Genomic DNA, 17,827 nt, shown 5'->3' with positions numbered 1-17,827 from the left:
TACATTTTTAGTCTACTTTATACCTGCATTAGCCTTTCCATCCTTTGTAACTGAGCTACTGTGTGGAACAATTTCCCTTGTGGATCAATAAGTTTGTCTTAGTCTAGATTGTTTACAAATACGTTTGTAAATAATGTTTGAATGTTTGAACAATCATCAATATATGTAGGAAAAATGATCAAATATATATATTTTTGATACGGTAAAAAATAATCGGTATCATTATTGGTATCAACAATACTGGTCCGGTATTATTTAGCTTTGGGTCGATGCCAAAATATACAGTATCGCCCACCCTGAGTCGGCATCGCCTGGCTGTCATTGGAGGAAAACGAACACGTGACGTCTCACAGGACGCGTGACGTCACATGTATTGCGCTGTTGATGTTTTGTGTGTACACTATTGTATTTGCCCCCGTGTTTTATTCCTTTTTTTTCCCCCCAAACAACATATCACATAATTCACCTAACAGCTGACGTCTTGTGTTAAAAGTATGGTAATGTTAATTCACTGAGACGTTTTTCGTTACGTTGAAGACCCTCTTGGCTAGCCAGCCTGCTAGCTCGTGGGCTAACCGATGGTGGAGAACAACATCGATGTGAGGACTAAAGCAGCTTTAAAGGTGACAAAAATGGCGCTTCTATCTGACTATTAAGTTGTTGCTTCTGCTTGGAGTTTATTTAAATATGTGTTGATGGCGGAGGAAACAGGTAGGATCTTGTCAATGTTCGCTAGCCAGTGCTGTTCAAATCAATCCATCTGTCTTCTTCCGCTTATCTGAGGTCGGGTCGCGGGGGCAGCAGCCTAAGCAGGGAAGCCCAGACTTCCCTCTCCCCAGCCACTTCGTCCAGCTCTTCCCGGGGATCCCGAGGCGTTCCCAGGCCAGCCGGGAGACGCAGTCTTCCCCGTGGCCTCCTACCGGTTGGATGTGCCCTAAACACCTCCCTAGGGAGGCGTTCGGTTGGCATCCTGACCAGATGCCCGAACCACCTCATTTGGCTCCTCTCCATGTGGAGGAGCAGCGGCTTTACTTTGAGCTCCTCTCGGATGGCAGAGCTTCTCACCTAGGGAGAGCCTCGCCACCCGGCAGAGGAAACTCATTTCGGCCGCTTGTATCCGTGATCTTGTCCTCTCGGTCATGACCCAAAGCTCATGACCATAGGTAAAGATGGGATCGAGATCGACCGGTAAATTGAGAGCTTTGCCTCCCGGCTCAGCTCCTTCCTCACCACAGCGGATCGGTACAGCGTCAGTGTTACTGAAGACGCCGCACCGATCCGCCTGTCGATCTCACGATCCACTCTTCCCTCACTCGTGAACAAGACTCCTTGGTACTTGAATTCAAATCTGAAGTATTACAATGGTACGTAAATAAGTAATAATACAGCAAACAATGTTTTAAATTCCTTGCACATTATACAAACTTTATTTTATTATTTGCGTAATTATTTATCTATATTATGATGTGTTATATGTGACTTCATTTTCCAGCATAGTATGATGAGCCAGGGTTTTCAACACATTAATTTATTTGTTGCGGCCCGCCACGAAAGAATTACGGCCGGCACAAAAAATATATATATACATATTTATATATATTTATTTATTTTTTTCCGGCTTGTGACTCGCTTTACCGCTCATAAAAGCAATGGGACTCTGTCTGTGAATGGAGCTTGTAGTTACATATTATATAAATATGTAAATAATATATAAATATGTATATAAATATGTACATAAAGTGTTGTAATTATATTCCAACTCCGCGTTCTTCTTGGTCATCGCCGAGCCCCCCCACCCCCGCCGCTCGACACACCACCACAAATAGACGCCTGACCTGTGGGAAACACTGGATGAGCATAAGATAATAAAAACACCGTAATTACCATTGCCACAACCGTAATAAAAATAAAAAAAACAGGCGAGATTTTTTCTAATTATGAGGTGGCGACTTGTCCATGGTGTACCCCGCCTTCCGCGCAATTGTAGCTGAGATAGGCCCCAGCGACCCCAAAAGAAATAAGCGGTAGTAAATGGATGGATATTTTCTTTTCATATAATCACTTTTCTTTATCTTTACTCGGCATTAGTGTGGACCACAAATAAATGCAATCATTGTTCAGATGAAACTTATGAAAACAAACTCTCGCTAGTGTTACCATATTTGACCTTTTGTGCAGAAATATGGGGAAACAACTACAAAATTACACTTCATTCATTAACGGTGTTACAAAAAAAAAAAAAAGATCAGTTAGAATAATACATAATGTTGGTTATAGAGAACATACCCTTTATTTATTGAATCGAAAATACTGAAATTCCACGACATAGTGAATTTGCAAACAGCTAAAATTATACACAAAGCAAACTATAGTCTGCTACCCAAGAATAAACAACAATTCTTTATCAACAAAAGAGGAGAAATGTAATCTTTGAGGAAAATGTAATTTAAAACGTTTTATGTGTACGTACAACACTTAAGACCTTCAGTATATCTGTATGTGGCATTCAATTATGGAATGGATTAAGCCAGGGGTGTCAAAACTTTTTCCACTGAGGGCCGTACACTGAAAATTCAAATCAATGGGGGGCCATTTATTTTAAAAACCAATACAATATATGAATAAAAAATATACATTTTGGTCTCCACTCAGGCTTTATCCCGAGGACCCCAAAGGGTTTTGGTAAAAATAAAATGTTAAAAATGTGTCATTATTCAGTATTATTATTTTTATTATTATTCAAGTTTTAAATCTCTAGATCAACATTAATTCTATCTGTTAGTATGACGTTTTTAAAGATTTAAGTTGTATGCTCTTTTTGTCAAAGAAAACCATGTTTTTTATGGAAAAAAACAAAACAAAATATGCAATATTTTCACCCAATAAAATTTTCAAGTAGGATGTTTGAGATTATATCATAATTGGAGCCGTAAAAAAGTCAACAACTCATAACACTATTGATTTTAATTCACTGTTATTTTTTGTGCAATGACACTTAAAAACAAAACACACTGATCCAAAAGGGTCCTACTCATTAAAGTGTTAAAAAATAAATAATATATTTTTTTTTACTGTTTACTTTTAACACAATGGTCTCGAGATCAACTTCAGATCTATTCGTCAATTATACGTTTTTTTGTAGTTTATGTTTTTTGTTTGTTCGTTTTAAGCCCTTCTTTGAAAAAAACAGCTCAGTTTTTTATATGGCAAACACAAAATATGCAACATTTGCCCCCAAAAATATCTCAAAGTGGAATATTTAATGTGACGAAATTGGAGCCTTGAATTGGTCAATAATTCATAATTGATTTTGATTCACTATTATTTTTTTTTAAGAAAGGAGCAGCCTGCATGGCAGCTTTGTGTTATTAGAGTACACATTGCAGCATGTTCTTGTTACATTTCACCTGTTTGCTCTTTTATACCACTTTTTATGATTTAATTTTTTTCCATTGTATTTTTAAAATATGCCGTGGGGGCGTTAAAAATGACCTGCGGGCCGCAAATGGTCCCCGGGCCGCACTTTGGATACCCCTGGATTAAGCAAAGAAATCAAACAATGTACTAATATGATCCACTTAAAGAAGCTCTTCAAACTTAAAGTGTTTACAAAGTAGAAATAAGAATAACCATGATCATCATTCTGACTTTATTTTATCCCCCCATTCATTTTGAAGATAATCTTACTCATCTCACCATATGAAATACAACTTACTTCACCAATATTATTGTTTTATTGTTATTACTTATTGAGTATATAGTGAATGAATTGAGAACAGGAAGTGAACAAATGTTTTAACAACTGCTACATAAAGGAACAGGTGTAGGATTAAATAAGCTCTGTTTCTTCCCACTTCTTTTTGAACATGTTGAATAGAGAAACTGGAAATTGTGACGTATCTTGTTGAATGCATGCACGTTCGAAATAAAGTCAAACTCAACTCAACTCTTTGCACCGTGAACCTTGACATTGAAGAAGACATAATAGAGGCGGGAATGATAATGGCCTTGACTCACTTTTTTTTTTTTTTTTTAACAGAAAAATACCAAACAAAAAGAAAAAAGACTGTGTAAAGCAGGGGTGTCAAAGTCAGAACGGGCCCGCGAATGAGTTATCCATGGCTCCCGGGTAGGGCTGGGCGATATGGACGAAAAAGTATATCTTGATATAATTTTACTTAAACTTGATATTCAATACAGTGTTTCCCACAGGTCAGGCGTCTATTTGCAGTGGTGTGGTAGGGCGGCAGGGGAGAGGGGAGGGGTTGATTGGGAGGGGCAGTGGCGGCAGCGATGACCAAGAAGAACGCGGAGTTGGAATATAATTACAACACTTTATGTACATATTTATACACATATTTATATAATATGTAACTACAAGCTCCATTCACAGACAGAGTCCCATTGCTTTTATAAGTGGTCGAGAGAGTCAAAAGCCGGAAAAAAAATAAAATAATTTAATTTAATTTTTTTATATGTGGCGGCCATAATTCTTTCGTGGCGGGCCGCCACAAATAAATGAATGTGAGGGAAACCCTGCAATATATATTTTCCGGGGAAAATATTTATGTAAAGATAATCTTTTTTGAGCAAAATTCACTGAAATTGAAGTGAATGACATCTGTACTGCACTTTTTTTTACCGACTTGTCAAGATGGGTATTAACAGCACAGAAAATAAACTGTTTAAGTATCACATAATTACATAACATAAAATAGAAAAATGTTCTTTCTACGTAAAATAAATAACATAGCTGTCCAAATAATACAAAATGTATCAAACTCAGATAAAAAAAAATTAATTTGCAGGCAGACACTTTTTAATTCCCAGTCAAAGATGTATTGGATTGTCACACACGTACGGTTCTGTGGTCCTATTAGACACCATGTCTGTGGTCAGCGCCAAGTAAGTGACTTGACTTATTCTGCTACTATGATCTTGTTTGTTTCAAAATGATTCAATTGTTCAATGCTGTAATATAAAGAGTAGAAATAATGAACAAAATATCAACTACCGTATTTTTCGGATTATAAGTCGCTCCGTAGTATATGTTGCACCGGCCGAAAAAGCATAATAAAGAAGGAAAAAAACATATATACGTCGCACTGCAGTATAAGTCGCATTTTTGGGGGAAATTTATTTGATAAATTCCAACACCAAGAATAGAAATTTGAAAGGCAATCTAAAATAAATAAAGAATAGTGAACAACAGGCTGAATAAGTGTACGTTATATGACGCATAAATAACCAACTGAGAAGGTGCCTGGTATGTTAACGTAACATATTATGGTAAGAGTCATTCAAATAACTATAACATATAGAACATGTTATACGTTTACCAAACAATCTGTCACTCCTAATCGAAAAATCCGATGAAATCTTCTTCCTCGATGTTGCTTCTAAACAACTCTGCCAACCCCAAAGGTATGCGCCGCTTCCTCTTGTCGTTTTCTGCTGCATATTTCACTACGTCCATCTTGTAATCTGCAGTACATGATTTCCTTTCCGGAGCCATTTTTGTTCAGCACTTCTCAGTTTTTATAAGTTACCGCCAACGATGAAATGATCCATTTTAATAGCTACGGCAGTAGCATATAACATATAGCAGTTAGAATTCCATGACCCACAATGCACTTCTGCCATGACCCTCCCCTGCCAAATTCTTATTGGTTGACGTGTGACGATTGCTGACGTGTGTGTGTGACAATTGCTGACATTTTCTTTGTCTCTTCCGCAAATGAGATAAATAATATTATTTGATATTTTACGATAATGTGTTAATAATTTTGCACATAAGTCACTCCGGAGTATATGTCGCAAACTATGAAAAAAACTGCAACTTATAGTCCGAAAAATACGGTACTGTCTTGTTGTAAAACACCAATGAAAATAAAATGTAGCATATAGACAGGCTATACATACTGTAGCAAAAGTCATGATATGTCTGCCACAGTCATGAGTGTTCTTAGATGTGGATTCCACCTCTTCCAGTTTTGATTTGGGCTTACATGGTAAGCAACGCAATTTAATGTTTTATCCAGGCGCATACAAACTTAGACCGAATGAGGCCAATTAGACGCATTGCGGGTTTCCTGGACGTCGTCTACATTGCTAAAAGAAAAAATTTAGGGAAGACCATTCCTTTGCCATCTTCCACTAGTTTTTTTTATATATATAAATCGCCCGGTTGAAAATTCCCTCTTCTCTTCTTCAACTCTCTGGTCGTCATTTGGGATGCCTGTTGTGATTTCCCTTCCTGGTTCCATGACCCACCCTATGTTGCCTTTGATTGGCCTAATCTCAACCAATCATGACTCATCATAGTAAACAACCAACCAATCATGGATGTTCTTATACTTGCAAGCGTCTTGGAAGGAGGAATGGGAGGGGTTAAGTAGCCCATGTAGGGAAGCGGGGGAGAATGAGGAACACAACAAATAAGAGGCGTTTGTTCATCTAACGTGAAATAAATTATATCAAAATTATTACGATATTTTCTTAATTCATATCTTGTTTACAAAAAATATCGATATATCTTACAAACTCGATATATTGCCCAGCCCTACCCTCGGGATATTTGATTAGTATTACATCCGGCCCGCAGGCCCTAGCTGCCTGCTGATGTTTTGCATGCACCAATACTCCATCAGTGTTGGCGCTTGGATTTGTCAAAATGGGGTCCAAGGGACCCAGTAAGTCATAAAAATGGGGTCCCACAGTAAATTTTTGGGGTCTGACTTTTTTGTAACCGTTTTTAAAACAAATGATAAAAATGATCAAATAAAATATCCTGTTATAGCTCACATTCTATCTTGTGTTTTGGAAAAAGGTTGTCATAAATGTTACTTAATTCATTAAAGAAAAATAATACAAAAGAAAACTTGTTTTTATGCATATGTAAATGTATTTAGTTATAAACTGGATCTAAACTTTACCGCCGCCGGTATTTTTTTCAATATTTTTATTTGAGCATTTTCAGAATGCGAACAATCTGCAATTGTATTTGTTTTTTAGTTTTGATGCCATGATTTTAATAGTCCGGGCCACGTGTGCCCAGATTTTCCTCCATGCGGCCCCTGAGCTAAAATGAGTTTGACACCCCTGGTGTAAAGAAATCATGGAGACAGTCTGACTGGTGACTCGGCAGTTGTCGGCTTTCTCCACTAACATTAAGATTGTTGGTGATGAACACGTTTTAATACATTATTTAAACGCGTTTTTAAAACAATTATCATCACAAATTGAGTTGTGGCACCATTCAGATTAGAAGTTTATCCTGTGTCCTGCTTCCTTGATGCATTGAAATCTGAAAGGATGCAGTAGATTCACTGGAACACACCTCATTTTTCCAAATTAAAACAATATGTTGCTAGCAATTTAAGTTAAAAACTACGGCAACTACTAACTGTAATGTATGATATAGACCATATACGATGTAAATAATATCCATTTGGCCAACAATAGAGCTTTTAATGAGGTGATGTTATGATTTTTTTTTCTACATTTAAAAGACTTCCTTGTGGTCTACATCAGTGTTTTTCAACCACTGTGCTGCGGCACAGTAGTGTACCATGAAATATTGTTTGGTGTGCCGTGGGAAGTATATATAGTTTCACCTAATTGGGTTGAAAATATTTTTTGCAAGCCAGTCATTATTGTCTGTGTTGTCAAGAGCTCTGCAGAATAACTGTTTGATACTCTTCCATATCAGTAGGTGGCAGCATGTAGCTAATTGCTTTGCAGACGTCAGCAACATGATTTGTTGTTATCACAATATGCAGATGACAGCGGGAGGCAGCGTGCAGGTAAACAGGTATCTAATGTTTAAACCAAAAATAAACAAAAGACATTGAAGCTTAGGGATGGCTATGCAAAACAAAACTAAAACCGAACTGGCTGCATGCTGGACGACAGCAAAGACTCACAGCGCGTGGAGCAGACGGCGTCCACAAAGAAAATCCGTACATGAGAATCAACAACAAAATAGGAGCGAAAGACAAGAACTAAAACACTACACACAGGAAAACACCCAAAAAGTCACGGCGTGACAGTTCTTGACAGTACACCTACCTTGAGATGATTTATAGTGATGCATGCTTGGTTACGGTTTGAATTTTTATCCAACGACTTTTTACCTTCATTATCGGCTGCTTAGTCTATTTTTTTTATGTTTTCTGCTGGTGGTGTACTTTGGATTTTTTTCAATGAAAAAAAATGTGCCTCAGCTCAGAAAAGGTTGAAAAACACTGGTCTACATAACATGTAATGGCTGTTTCTTGGTCAAACATTTGCATAGTTTTTGTTTTACAGAACATCTTCAAACCACTTTTTGTCTGTCTCCTCAGGATGCCCTGTTTTGTAAGCGCTTTTATTTAAGTGGCTCCACTTTGACAGCCTTTATTGTACCACAAAAACTCAACTTTTAATATAGTTGGAAAAAAATACCTATGAATAAATTAGTAACTAATAAAGTAATTTTTAAACAACAATAGAAATAAATTTAAGTTTTAAGTCACTCAATCAAATTTTACTTCTATAGCTCTTAATTACAAATGTCTCAAAGGGCTGCACAAGCCACAACGACATCCAAAGCTCAGATCCTACATCAGGGCAAGAAGAAACTCAACCCAATGGGAACAACAAGAAACCTTGGAAGGGACCGCAAATGGTGGCCGGTGCAATGGATGCCCAGTAGATAATGTGAGAGTTTAGTCCATAGTGTGGCCACCAGGGTATCCTCTTGCTTGTAGACACATTGGGGAGCAGAGACGTCGCCAACTGATGCAAAGAGGAGTGGTCCATCCTGGGTCCCGACTTTGAAAAGCTAGCGCGTCATCCGTGGAGGCTGACCTGTGGTCGCCTGACAACCTCTCCACACAGGAGAAGGTGGCAGAGCAGAAAAGAGAAACAGCAGCAGATCAAAATGAGGTCTATTTAAAGGCTAGAGTATACAAGTGAGTTTTAAGATGAGACTTAAATGCTTCTACTGAGGTAGCATCTCTAACTGTTATTGGTAGGGCACTCCAGAGTGTTGGAGCCCGGATAGAAAACGCTCTAAATCCCACATACATTTTTGGAGGGCTCTGGGATTCACTAATAAGCCGGAGTTCTTTGAACACAGATTTCTGGCCAGAACATATAGTACAATACAATCAGCATGATTCGATAGAGCTGGACTTTTTAGTATTTTATACATAAGTAGTAAAACCTTAAGGTCGCATCTTAAGTGCACAGGAAGTTAGGTAGTTAGGTCTTTATTGTTATTGTACAAGTACAACAAAACTTTGTTTTCAGCATAACCCTATTGAAGATTAGACAAACAAACAGTGTACAGGGTTACAGAACAGGAAAGTTGATGGGTCACCACAAGGCCTTCCTCTCCCAAGAGTCCATTGTGTGTCCAGCAAGCACCGCTCCGTCATGACAAGCAGATTCCCCCAAACCCAAGATCTTGTCAATTTTGTTGAGGCCAGTTGAATAGTTCTAATGTGTAGATTTGGAGAGCAGTACAAAAAGAGGCAGCAAGAAAGTTAAGACAAGACAAGACAAAGAAGCAAGCGGGAGAGGAAAGGGGACCGTCCGCCCTCGATGAGTGCCAGTGAGAAAATCAAAGTGCCAGTGCAGGTGAGCCAGTATAGGCGTAATATGATCAAACTTTCTTGCTCTTGCAGCTGCATTTTGTACCAACTGTAATCTTTTAATGCTAGACATAGGGAGACCGGAAAATAATATGTTACAGTAACAGAGACGAGATGTAAGAAATGCATGAATAATAAACAAGACGTAACAAACGCATGAATAATGATCTCAGCGTTGTTGGTAAGCAAAATTGAACAAATTTTAGCGATATTACAGAGATGAAAGAAGGCTTTTTTAGTAAGACTCGTAATTTCACTTATTTTACCACCATAAAATGTGTGTTTTTGTGTAAAATTATTATTAATAAAATGTTTGGTAATTCAATGCAAAAATACTCACATGTATTTATTTATTGGTACATTTTTGGACAAATTTTACCAGTATTTTATGTCAACGCATATTAATTTTGTACATGCATCATTATGCCATATTTGCCAACATTGAAACCTCAGGATAAGAGAGTAATACAAAAGAGCAAGTTTATTTTATATAAAGAATCAACTTTTTGAAAAATATATTTATGTACAAATAATGACAAGTGTTATTGTAATTTGTAAATGATTTAATTTAAGTTGTCTGAAACAAAACAAACATTTATTTAGAAACAAATCAAACATTGATTCTGAAAATGTAGGATTTTTTAATTATATCTGTGTTTATTTGACTTTTTAAAAAATTCCATGCTTAGAACCCTTTTGCAGGACAACATTGTGGGGCTAACATTTCTTTTTGGCTTTTTCAATGCAGTGTCTATGACCACCATTTGCCTGTTGTCGATGAAATGATGTATCAACCAGTTAGGAAAGACTTCATTTCTCTGACTCTCACCGACCAAAACTGTCACATTTACAACAACGGCAAACACCGGAAGCAATCCTGCTGGAGGGTGAGTGATTGATACAGGTGGTTAAGATTTTTTATTATTTTTTATTTTTTTAGCCTTTATTTAACCAGGTAATAATCCCATTGAGATCAAAGATCTCTTTTCCAAGGTAGACCTGGCCAAGACGGCAGAAGCAATGTTACAATACAAACAGTAAAACAACACATAAAGCATCACATTTACAACATTAAAACTTGCTCATATGACACATGTGCATACAGACAACGTAGACTGCAATCCTTTCACAGAAGCTTTAAACTCACTCAATGTAACAAGGGTTTGAAGTTGAATATTCGATTGTAGGTTATTCCAAGCTTTCGGTGCTGAAAACCTAAATGCTTTCTTGCCCAGTTCAGTTCTTACTTAAGGGATGACAAATTGAAGAACATTCATTGAACGCAGATTGTGACTTCCTTGTTTTTTTGTTGAAAGACAAGATAGATAAGATGGAGTGATACAAAGAATGGTTTTGTAGATGAACACATACCAATGATTGAGGCGTCGAGCACATAAAGATGTCCAGTTAACCATTGAGTATAAGACACAATGGTGAGTAAGGGGAGCGCAGTTGGTGATGAATCTCAGTGCCCCGTGGTAAACACCATCCAGCTTGTGGAGACAACCAGCAGTAGCATTCATGTACAACACATCTCCATAGTCAATAGCAGGTGAAAAGGTTGTTTCCACCAATTTCTGTTTCACAGTAAAAGAAAAGCAAGACTTGTTTCTATAATAAAATCCCAGTAAAAGTTTCAGTTTTTTTACCACATACTGAATGTGCACCCTAAAACTCAAGTGGTCATCAATTAAAAATCCCAAATATTTAAAAGAAGATACTAACACAATTTGTTGGTCATTTCTCGTTAAAATGTTTTCACACAGTGCTGATCTTAGAGTCTCTGATGTGGTAAAGAACATTCACTTTGTTTTCTTTGCATTTAACACCAGTTGAAGATAGCAAAGTTGTTCTTGTACTCTGTCGAATGCATATTGTAGATATTTAAAGGCCTCAGCAGGAGTTGGTGCTGTGCAGTATATGACAGTATCATCAGCATAGAAATGGAAAGTTGAGTTTGGAATATTCTGTCCAAGATTATTTATGTAAATAGAGAATAATAAGGGGCCCAACACAGAACCTTGAGCGACACCCTTTTTCACTTGCAGTATGTTTGAGGAGGAACTTTCTATCTGAACAGTCTGAGTTCTACTTGTGAGGTAATTTGCAAACCATCCAGCTACTTGCTGAGAAAAACCAATAGCTGAAAGATGTTTGATTAAAATGACATGATCAACAGTATCAAATGCCTTTGAAAAGTCAATAAAGAGGGACAGACAGCACTGCTTCTTGTCAAGAGCTTCAGTTACATCATTTATAAACTTCATAGCAGCAGTAACAGTACTGTGATTTCTGTGAAAACCTGACTGAAATGGTGACAGAACAAAGTTTGTGTCCAAAAAGTATTTTATCTGTTCACTGATAAGGGATTTAAGCACTTTTGCCAGAACAGAGAGTTTAGAGATCGGTCTGTAATTATTTAGATTACTAGGGTCACCTCCTTTTAATAGGGAGATTACAAGGGCAGATTTCCAATCCAAGGGGATTTCATTTGAAATTAGAGTAAGGTTAAAAATGTGAGTCAGTGTTTCAGCTATAATTTCAGATATACCACCGTTGTACACTTCGAGCATTTCACTCACATATACTTTATGCCTAAAAATAGATTGTGCGACGACAAAAAACAAAAACGGAGCTTTTGTGCAAGTGAGGATCTCAACCCCTTTATTCTCAGTTTCCTTGAAAATGAAATCCATAAAAATTGGATCAAACGAGTAAGATTTGGAGTAAAGAAACATTGTTTTTCACAGACCACGCAAGCACTATATCAATGCTCTACACATCTGCTCAGCGCAGACGTGGTCATGTATAGACTTTATAGCCGCTCTCGCGACATGCTCATTTAGCTGCTACCAAAACAACTAGTCAGTCACTGCCGATTTAATTACAACAACTAAAGATACAAATTGTATAGTAATTAAACCTACTTGTCCACTGTTTGATGTTGTGTTCATTCGTGTCAATGGTGTTTTAACGTTAAAGGGAAATGCAGTAATTAAGTAAGATGGAGCTAACTGTTTTAATGACATACAGACTTTACTTAACTCAATAACGGAGCAGCATCTCCTCATCCGGTAACAACAACAACGCCGGGAATGTGTCCCGTGAAAAACCATCCGACCGGAACTCTCTAATAACTAAAGTTATAATGTAAACTCACTATACCAGTATGTTTTAACGCTTTCATGGCAAGTTTACTGACAGATATGAGTAAGAACTTTACACTACTTTATATTAGAAATGGCAACAGCGGAGGATGAATGTCCCAAAACAAGAAGATAGAGAAAAATAAGTAGTTTATCGACTACGGTGTCTCCACAGACTACAAAGGCGGAAGCGTGCAATTTTTGAGGACTTATGCAGATCCCAAATACAGATCAGAAGGTAAGAAAAGTTGTTTTTGCATAATATTGCAAAACAAAACGACAGACAATATGTCTTACCTTATACACACCCCATAATATCCTCATATGTTGACGCACAGTACAATCCGTCAAGCGGTCCGGATTCATAATTTACCAAAGTCGTACTAAAACATTTAGATTTTTGAGCGCCGTGTTTAATGTTATATATTTTCAATGGAACATATAAAATGTTGGTGTTGTTTACTCGAGTAATATTGCAGTCTACATGTATCTCTTGTGTGACTGCCATCATAGTGCAGTCTACGGGTATCTCTTATGTTCGACTGCCATCTACTTGTCACACTTATCATTTCAGCATGTACCAAAAAAAATAGCTTCAAGGTCGGTATACAAAATTTTATAATGATATGAGTGGATCAGCGGGTAGCGTGGCCGTCCAAACCCCTGAGGGTTCCTGGTTCAGTTCCAGCTTCCACCATTCTTGTCATTGTCATTGTGTCCTTGAGCAAGACATGTCACCCACCTTGCTCCCAGTGCCACCCACACTTGTATAAACCAAGCTTACCAGCACCAAGTTTTGTAATGTATGGGTTTCTCATTGTAAAGTGTTTTGAAACATTTGTGAACAAGTAGTTTATAAATACTTTTCATTTTATTTGTGAGGTAGGGAAAAATTAAATGTTTCTTCCAAGTGAACACAAAGCACCATTACAAAAGCTTCATGCTGACAATGTTTTCAAATGTGAGAGAGCTTGGGAAAGTTGCATTTTAAAATGACAACCAAACAGATGTAAACACTACATGTCACATTTTCATTCTGCTAACCTCATTTTATTTGCCAACAGAAATGGAAGCAGCTGTCTCGGCTTCAACGAAGCCTCATTCTTGTCCTTTTTGCTTTGTTACTCATTCTGGGATTACAGTCTTTTCCCCACATGTCATTGCAAAGGAGAGGTAAGTGTTACCATTATGCATTACCCGCATGTACACATGATTGTAATCTGGTTGCAGTTGCATTTAATTATGTGTGAATGCTCCACAGCATTTTATATGTACGCCTTTGTATGCCTTTATCCAACGAAAGGTGACAAAGTTCAGGATTCTTAGCCAGAACAGACCACCCTGAAAGTAAATGCTGGACAAAGAAGCAGAAAAGTCAATGACAAAAATATGTTTTAGAAGTCAATTAGGGTTACATCATAATAGGATTGTTATGATAAAATGTAATGATTACCGCAGTAAAATTCCCAACGGTTATTATTACCGTTTTGAATTCAAATTATTGAAAATCCGTGACGGATAACTGGACTTAATTAAAATCCCGAGCTGATTGGCACCAGCTCGCTAGTTTAAATGCTTTCTACATTAAGAAATATACCCCAAACTAAAGTTATATAAATACATTGCCACTGAGCAAATAAGCTATTCAATTGTGCACATTGAACCTACAAGCTGTCCTCTCCAAGCACAGAGAAAGATTGTTCTATACGTATTTCCAGGGTGCGTTCAAGGACTGCTGAACAGAGTAGGGCCGTAGGACGGCACAACCCCCGTCATAAATAATAATAATAATATATTTTATTTGTTATGCATTCATTATCCAAATGCATCTTAAGGTGATACAGTACTAGCCAATATTCAAAAATAAAAGCTTAGCCATGAAAACAGATAAAACACTGAAACTAAAACACTATAAGAAGCATAAGAAACGGACAATATAGTGGGTTTTCTTGGTCAAATATTTCAGTGTGTGTTAAGTATTTTTTGAGGACAGTCAGCAATACCACAATAATAATGATAACCGTGATAATTTTGGTCACGATAATTGTGATATCAAATGTTCATAATGTTTCACCCCTACGTGATATAGATGATATACATTATAAATGATCAAAAACTTGAACGAGTCCCAACTAGGCCTTTGTTTGGTTTGGTTTTCTGTCATTGATTTTACTTTATGGTAATTTGTTCCCATCACAATTTATTTTTTTTTCTTTTTATTTTATTCTATATGTACATTATATCATTCTTATAGTATTTCTTCGGCTAAATCAGGGATCTCAGGTACTAACTTTTGTGCCATTTCATGTGTCTCAAATGTGCTTTTATGGCAATAAAGATAATTGATCCCTAGAATAAAGTTGGCAGCTGATAGAGCTTTTATTACAATTGTCATAACTTGATAATGTATGTTGATGACCCATTTTAGCTGTGTCCGGCAATTTTGACAGCGACAAGTGAGCAACCACGTTCTCAGCGCAAAGCAGCTTCTATTTATTCCGTAACTTTTGCCTCCATGATGGCAAATAAATTAAGTTTCTTACAAGTATCCTCACTGGAAGAGGACTAGCTAATCATTCCATATTACACACCATAACTCAGGCTAACCACTAGGCTAGAGCTTTTAAATGCAAACAAACAAGAATTGGTGAATTGATACTAATATCGACAATAAAAATGTACATGGTGGACACTACAGTTATTAGATTTATATTGTTGTTAACACAAAATAGTTTTTCTTCATTTTTGTTGCTGTTTACAAACTCAGGAAATAAGTCCCTGGACATAGGAGGACTTTAGGGACCAAAAACAAATGATTTAAATCAGAGCAAACAGTAGTGTTTGTTTATGTGTACTTTTTTGTGCTGTCCACTTTATTTTGCTGAAAATTGTGTATGTTATAGAAGTTAATATGATATTATTACACCGCCACCCTGTGTTTTGTCAGATTATGACTGCAAACAAAAATGTAATCGTTCAACAATCAAGAACATTTTAAGTACTGTATCTATATCAGCCCAAAACTAATGTAAAGTATCAAACAACAGAATAATAGGTGAGTATTACATTTGAACAGAAGTGTACATAGAACCATTTTACAACAGAAAGTAAACAGATATTGACAGTAAATTCCCAAGTAGATTAATAAATGTTTAGAGTAAAAAGTACAGCCGGAAATTACACAATATGTTACCGCATTATGGTCATATTACCATCCCTAACGTCAATGTCCCACCGTTCCTGTAACTACTCCTCACCTACACCCTCAATACATATGTTGCAAACTGTGACTCACAAACTGCCAAAGCATTTATAGTAATAGCACAATGCCACAGCATTTATAGCTCTGTATAGTAATTTTATTAATTACCGTACACAAAAAGATCAATTTTGATTAAATACATATGTTGCAAGCTGTGACTCACAAACTGCCAAAGCATTTATAGTAATAGCGCAATGCCATAGCATTTATAGCTCTGTATAGTAATTGTATTAATTACCGTACACAAAAAGATCAAATTTGATTTAAAAATATTGAAATTGGCATCATACAGTAGCCTTTGGATGTCATGGGATTATAATCCCATGTGAGTAGAGCATCTATATTCAGTGGAATTTACAAACTTCCTTGTGTTGACACTGTCGGTATGCTTTTTTCTGCTCTGTCTTTAGAGTTATCCAGCAAGGAAGACTGGCTGGAGATGAATGAAAATGAGTGGAGGCCTCCATTTCCTGGTATTAACTCTGTGTTTGGGCCAAACGAGAAAGCACCAGCTCCAGTGGTCGGACCGAATCTTGGTCCAGTTGTTGGTCCAGATTCTGTTTCGGAGCTTCAAAGACCCAACATGCCCGTTTTTCAGAAACCTCCCATTATAGTGAGCATTGTTTTTGTTATTAATTCCCAGAACATGTGTGTCTATTTGTTGCATTGTTTAGAGTTTCATTTTGTTTGTATCTGCTAGACATTATTTTTTTCCCAAAAGTAGTTGTAATTCATCTATTAAACTTTTAACCAGCAATCACTTCAAATTCACAAAATTAATTTAAAAGGGTAATATTATGCTTTCTTTTCTACATATAAACACTTCCGGTAGTACCGTATTTCCTTGAATAGCCGCCGGGCATGTAATATGCACCTGCCTTGAATTACTGCCGGGTAAAACTCGCTCCCCAAATTTATTTACGCATGCTTACTTTTACCGCCGGGTCAAATTCATGACGTCACAAGTGAGACTTCCCCTGCCGTCATTATCAAAATGGCGGAGGATGTTTTTTCTACTTTTACTGTGTGTAAACCAGGGTTCTTGTCCCACAGCCATACAGATCACACTAATGGTTGTGATATAAAACAATTTTAACACTCTTACTAATATGCGCCACACTCTGTGAACCCTAACCAAACAATAATAACAAACACATTTCTGGAGAACATTGGCTCTGTAACACATTATAAACACAACATAACACTTTAGCCAGAATGCAATGCATCCATGACTCTTGGCTATATTATCCACTAGCTAGCACCAACCCCCCCCCCCCCCCCCCCCCTCCGTGCGTCGGTTGAGGTGGGCGGGGTTGGGGGCGCGTGTATAATATAGCCAAGAGTCATGGATGCATTGGAATCCTGGGTAATTCTGATGTTCCGTTTATAATGTGTTACAGAGCCAATGTTCTCCAGAAATGTGTTTGTTATTTTTGATTGGTTAGGGTTCACAGAGTGTGGCGCATATTAGTAAGAGTTTTAAAGTTGTTTATATCACAACCATCAGTTTAAACGGTATGGCTGTTGACCAAGTATGCATTGCAATCTCGTATGAGAAGCAGTGAAATCCATGCATCCTACCGGCACGCAGATAGCATAGTGCAAAGATGGGTACGATGACATGTTGTAGTGCAGTGGTCCCCAACCACAGAGCCGCGGCCACAGAAGAATTGTTTAATACTTTTTTTTTTTTATCACACTCAATCTTTTTCTGCATGCCATTAGTAAGCGCAGTAATGAGAAGAGGTTTTAAAATTATTAGCGCCTGCTTAGTTTTACCG

General features: G+C 37.2%; 1 protein-coding gene across 2 annotated transcripts in view; it reads left to right on the top strand.

Moving 5' to 3' along the window:
• The first annotated feature begins 334 nt into the window (after window positions 1-334).
• The window catches only part of LOC133536413 (endoplasmic reticulum mannosyl-oligosaccharide 1,2-alpha-mannosidase-like), a 41,130-nt gene continuing 23,637 nt past the window's right edge, over window positions 335-17,827 (top strand). Inside the window, exons 1-5 of one of the 2 annotated variants that reach the window (XM_061876912.1) lie at window positions 335-623; window positions 8,346-9,624; window positions 10,387-10,525; window positions 13,849-13,957; window positions 16,457-16,659. In XM_061876912.1, the coding sequence (XP_061732896.1) occupies window positions 10,421-10,525; window positions 13,849-13,957; window positions 16,457-16,659 (417 nt within the window). In that variant the 5' untranslated portion in view covers window positions 335-623; window positions 8,346-9,624; window positions 10,387-10,420. The remainder of the gene's footprint in view (window positions 624-8,345; window positions 9,625-10,386; window positions 10,526-13,848; window positions 13,958-16,456; window positions 16,660-17,827) is intronic. The other variant, XM_061876911.1, reaches the window with a different exon arrangement.

The sequence above is a fragment of the Nerophis ophidion genome, linkage group LG17, assembly GCF_033978795.1.
Source record: "Nerophis ophidion isolate RoL-2023_Sa linkage group LG17, RoL_Noph_v1.0, whole genome shotgun sequence".
Taxonomy (NCBI): Eukaryota; Metazoa; Chordata; class Actinopteri; order Syngnathiformes; family Syngnathidae; genus Nerophis; species Nerophis ophidion.
This window is presented reverse-complemented; position numbering and strand designations above follow the sequence as displayed.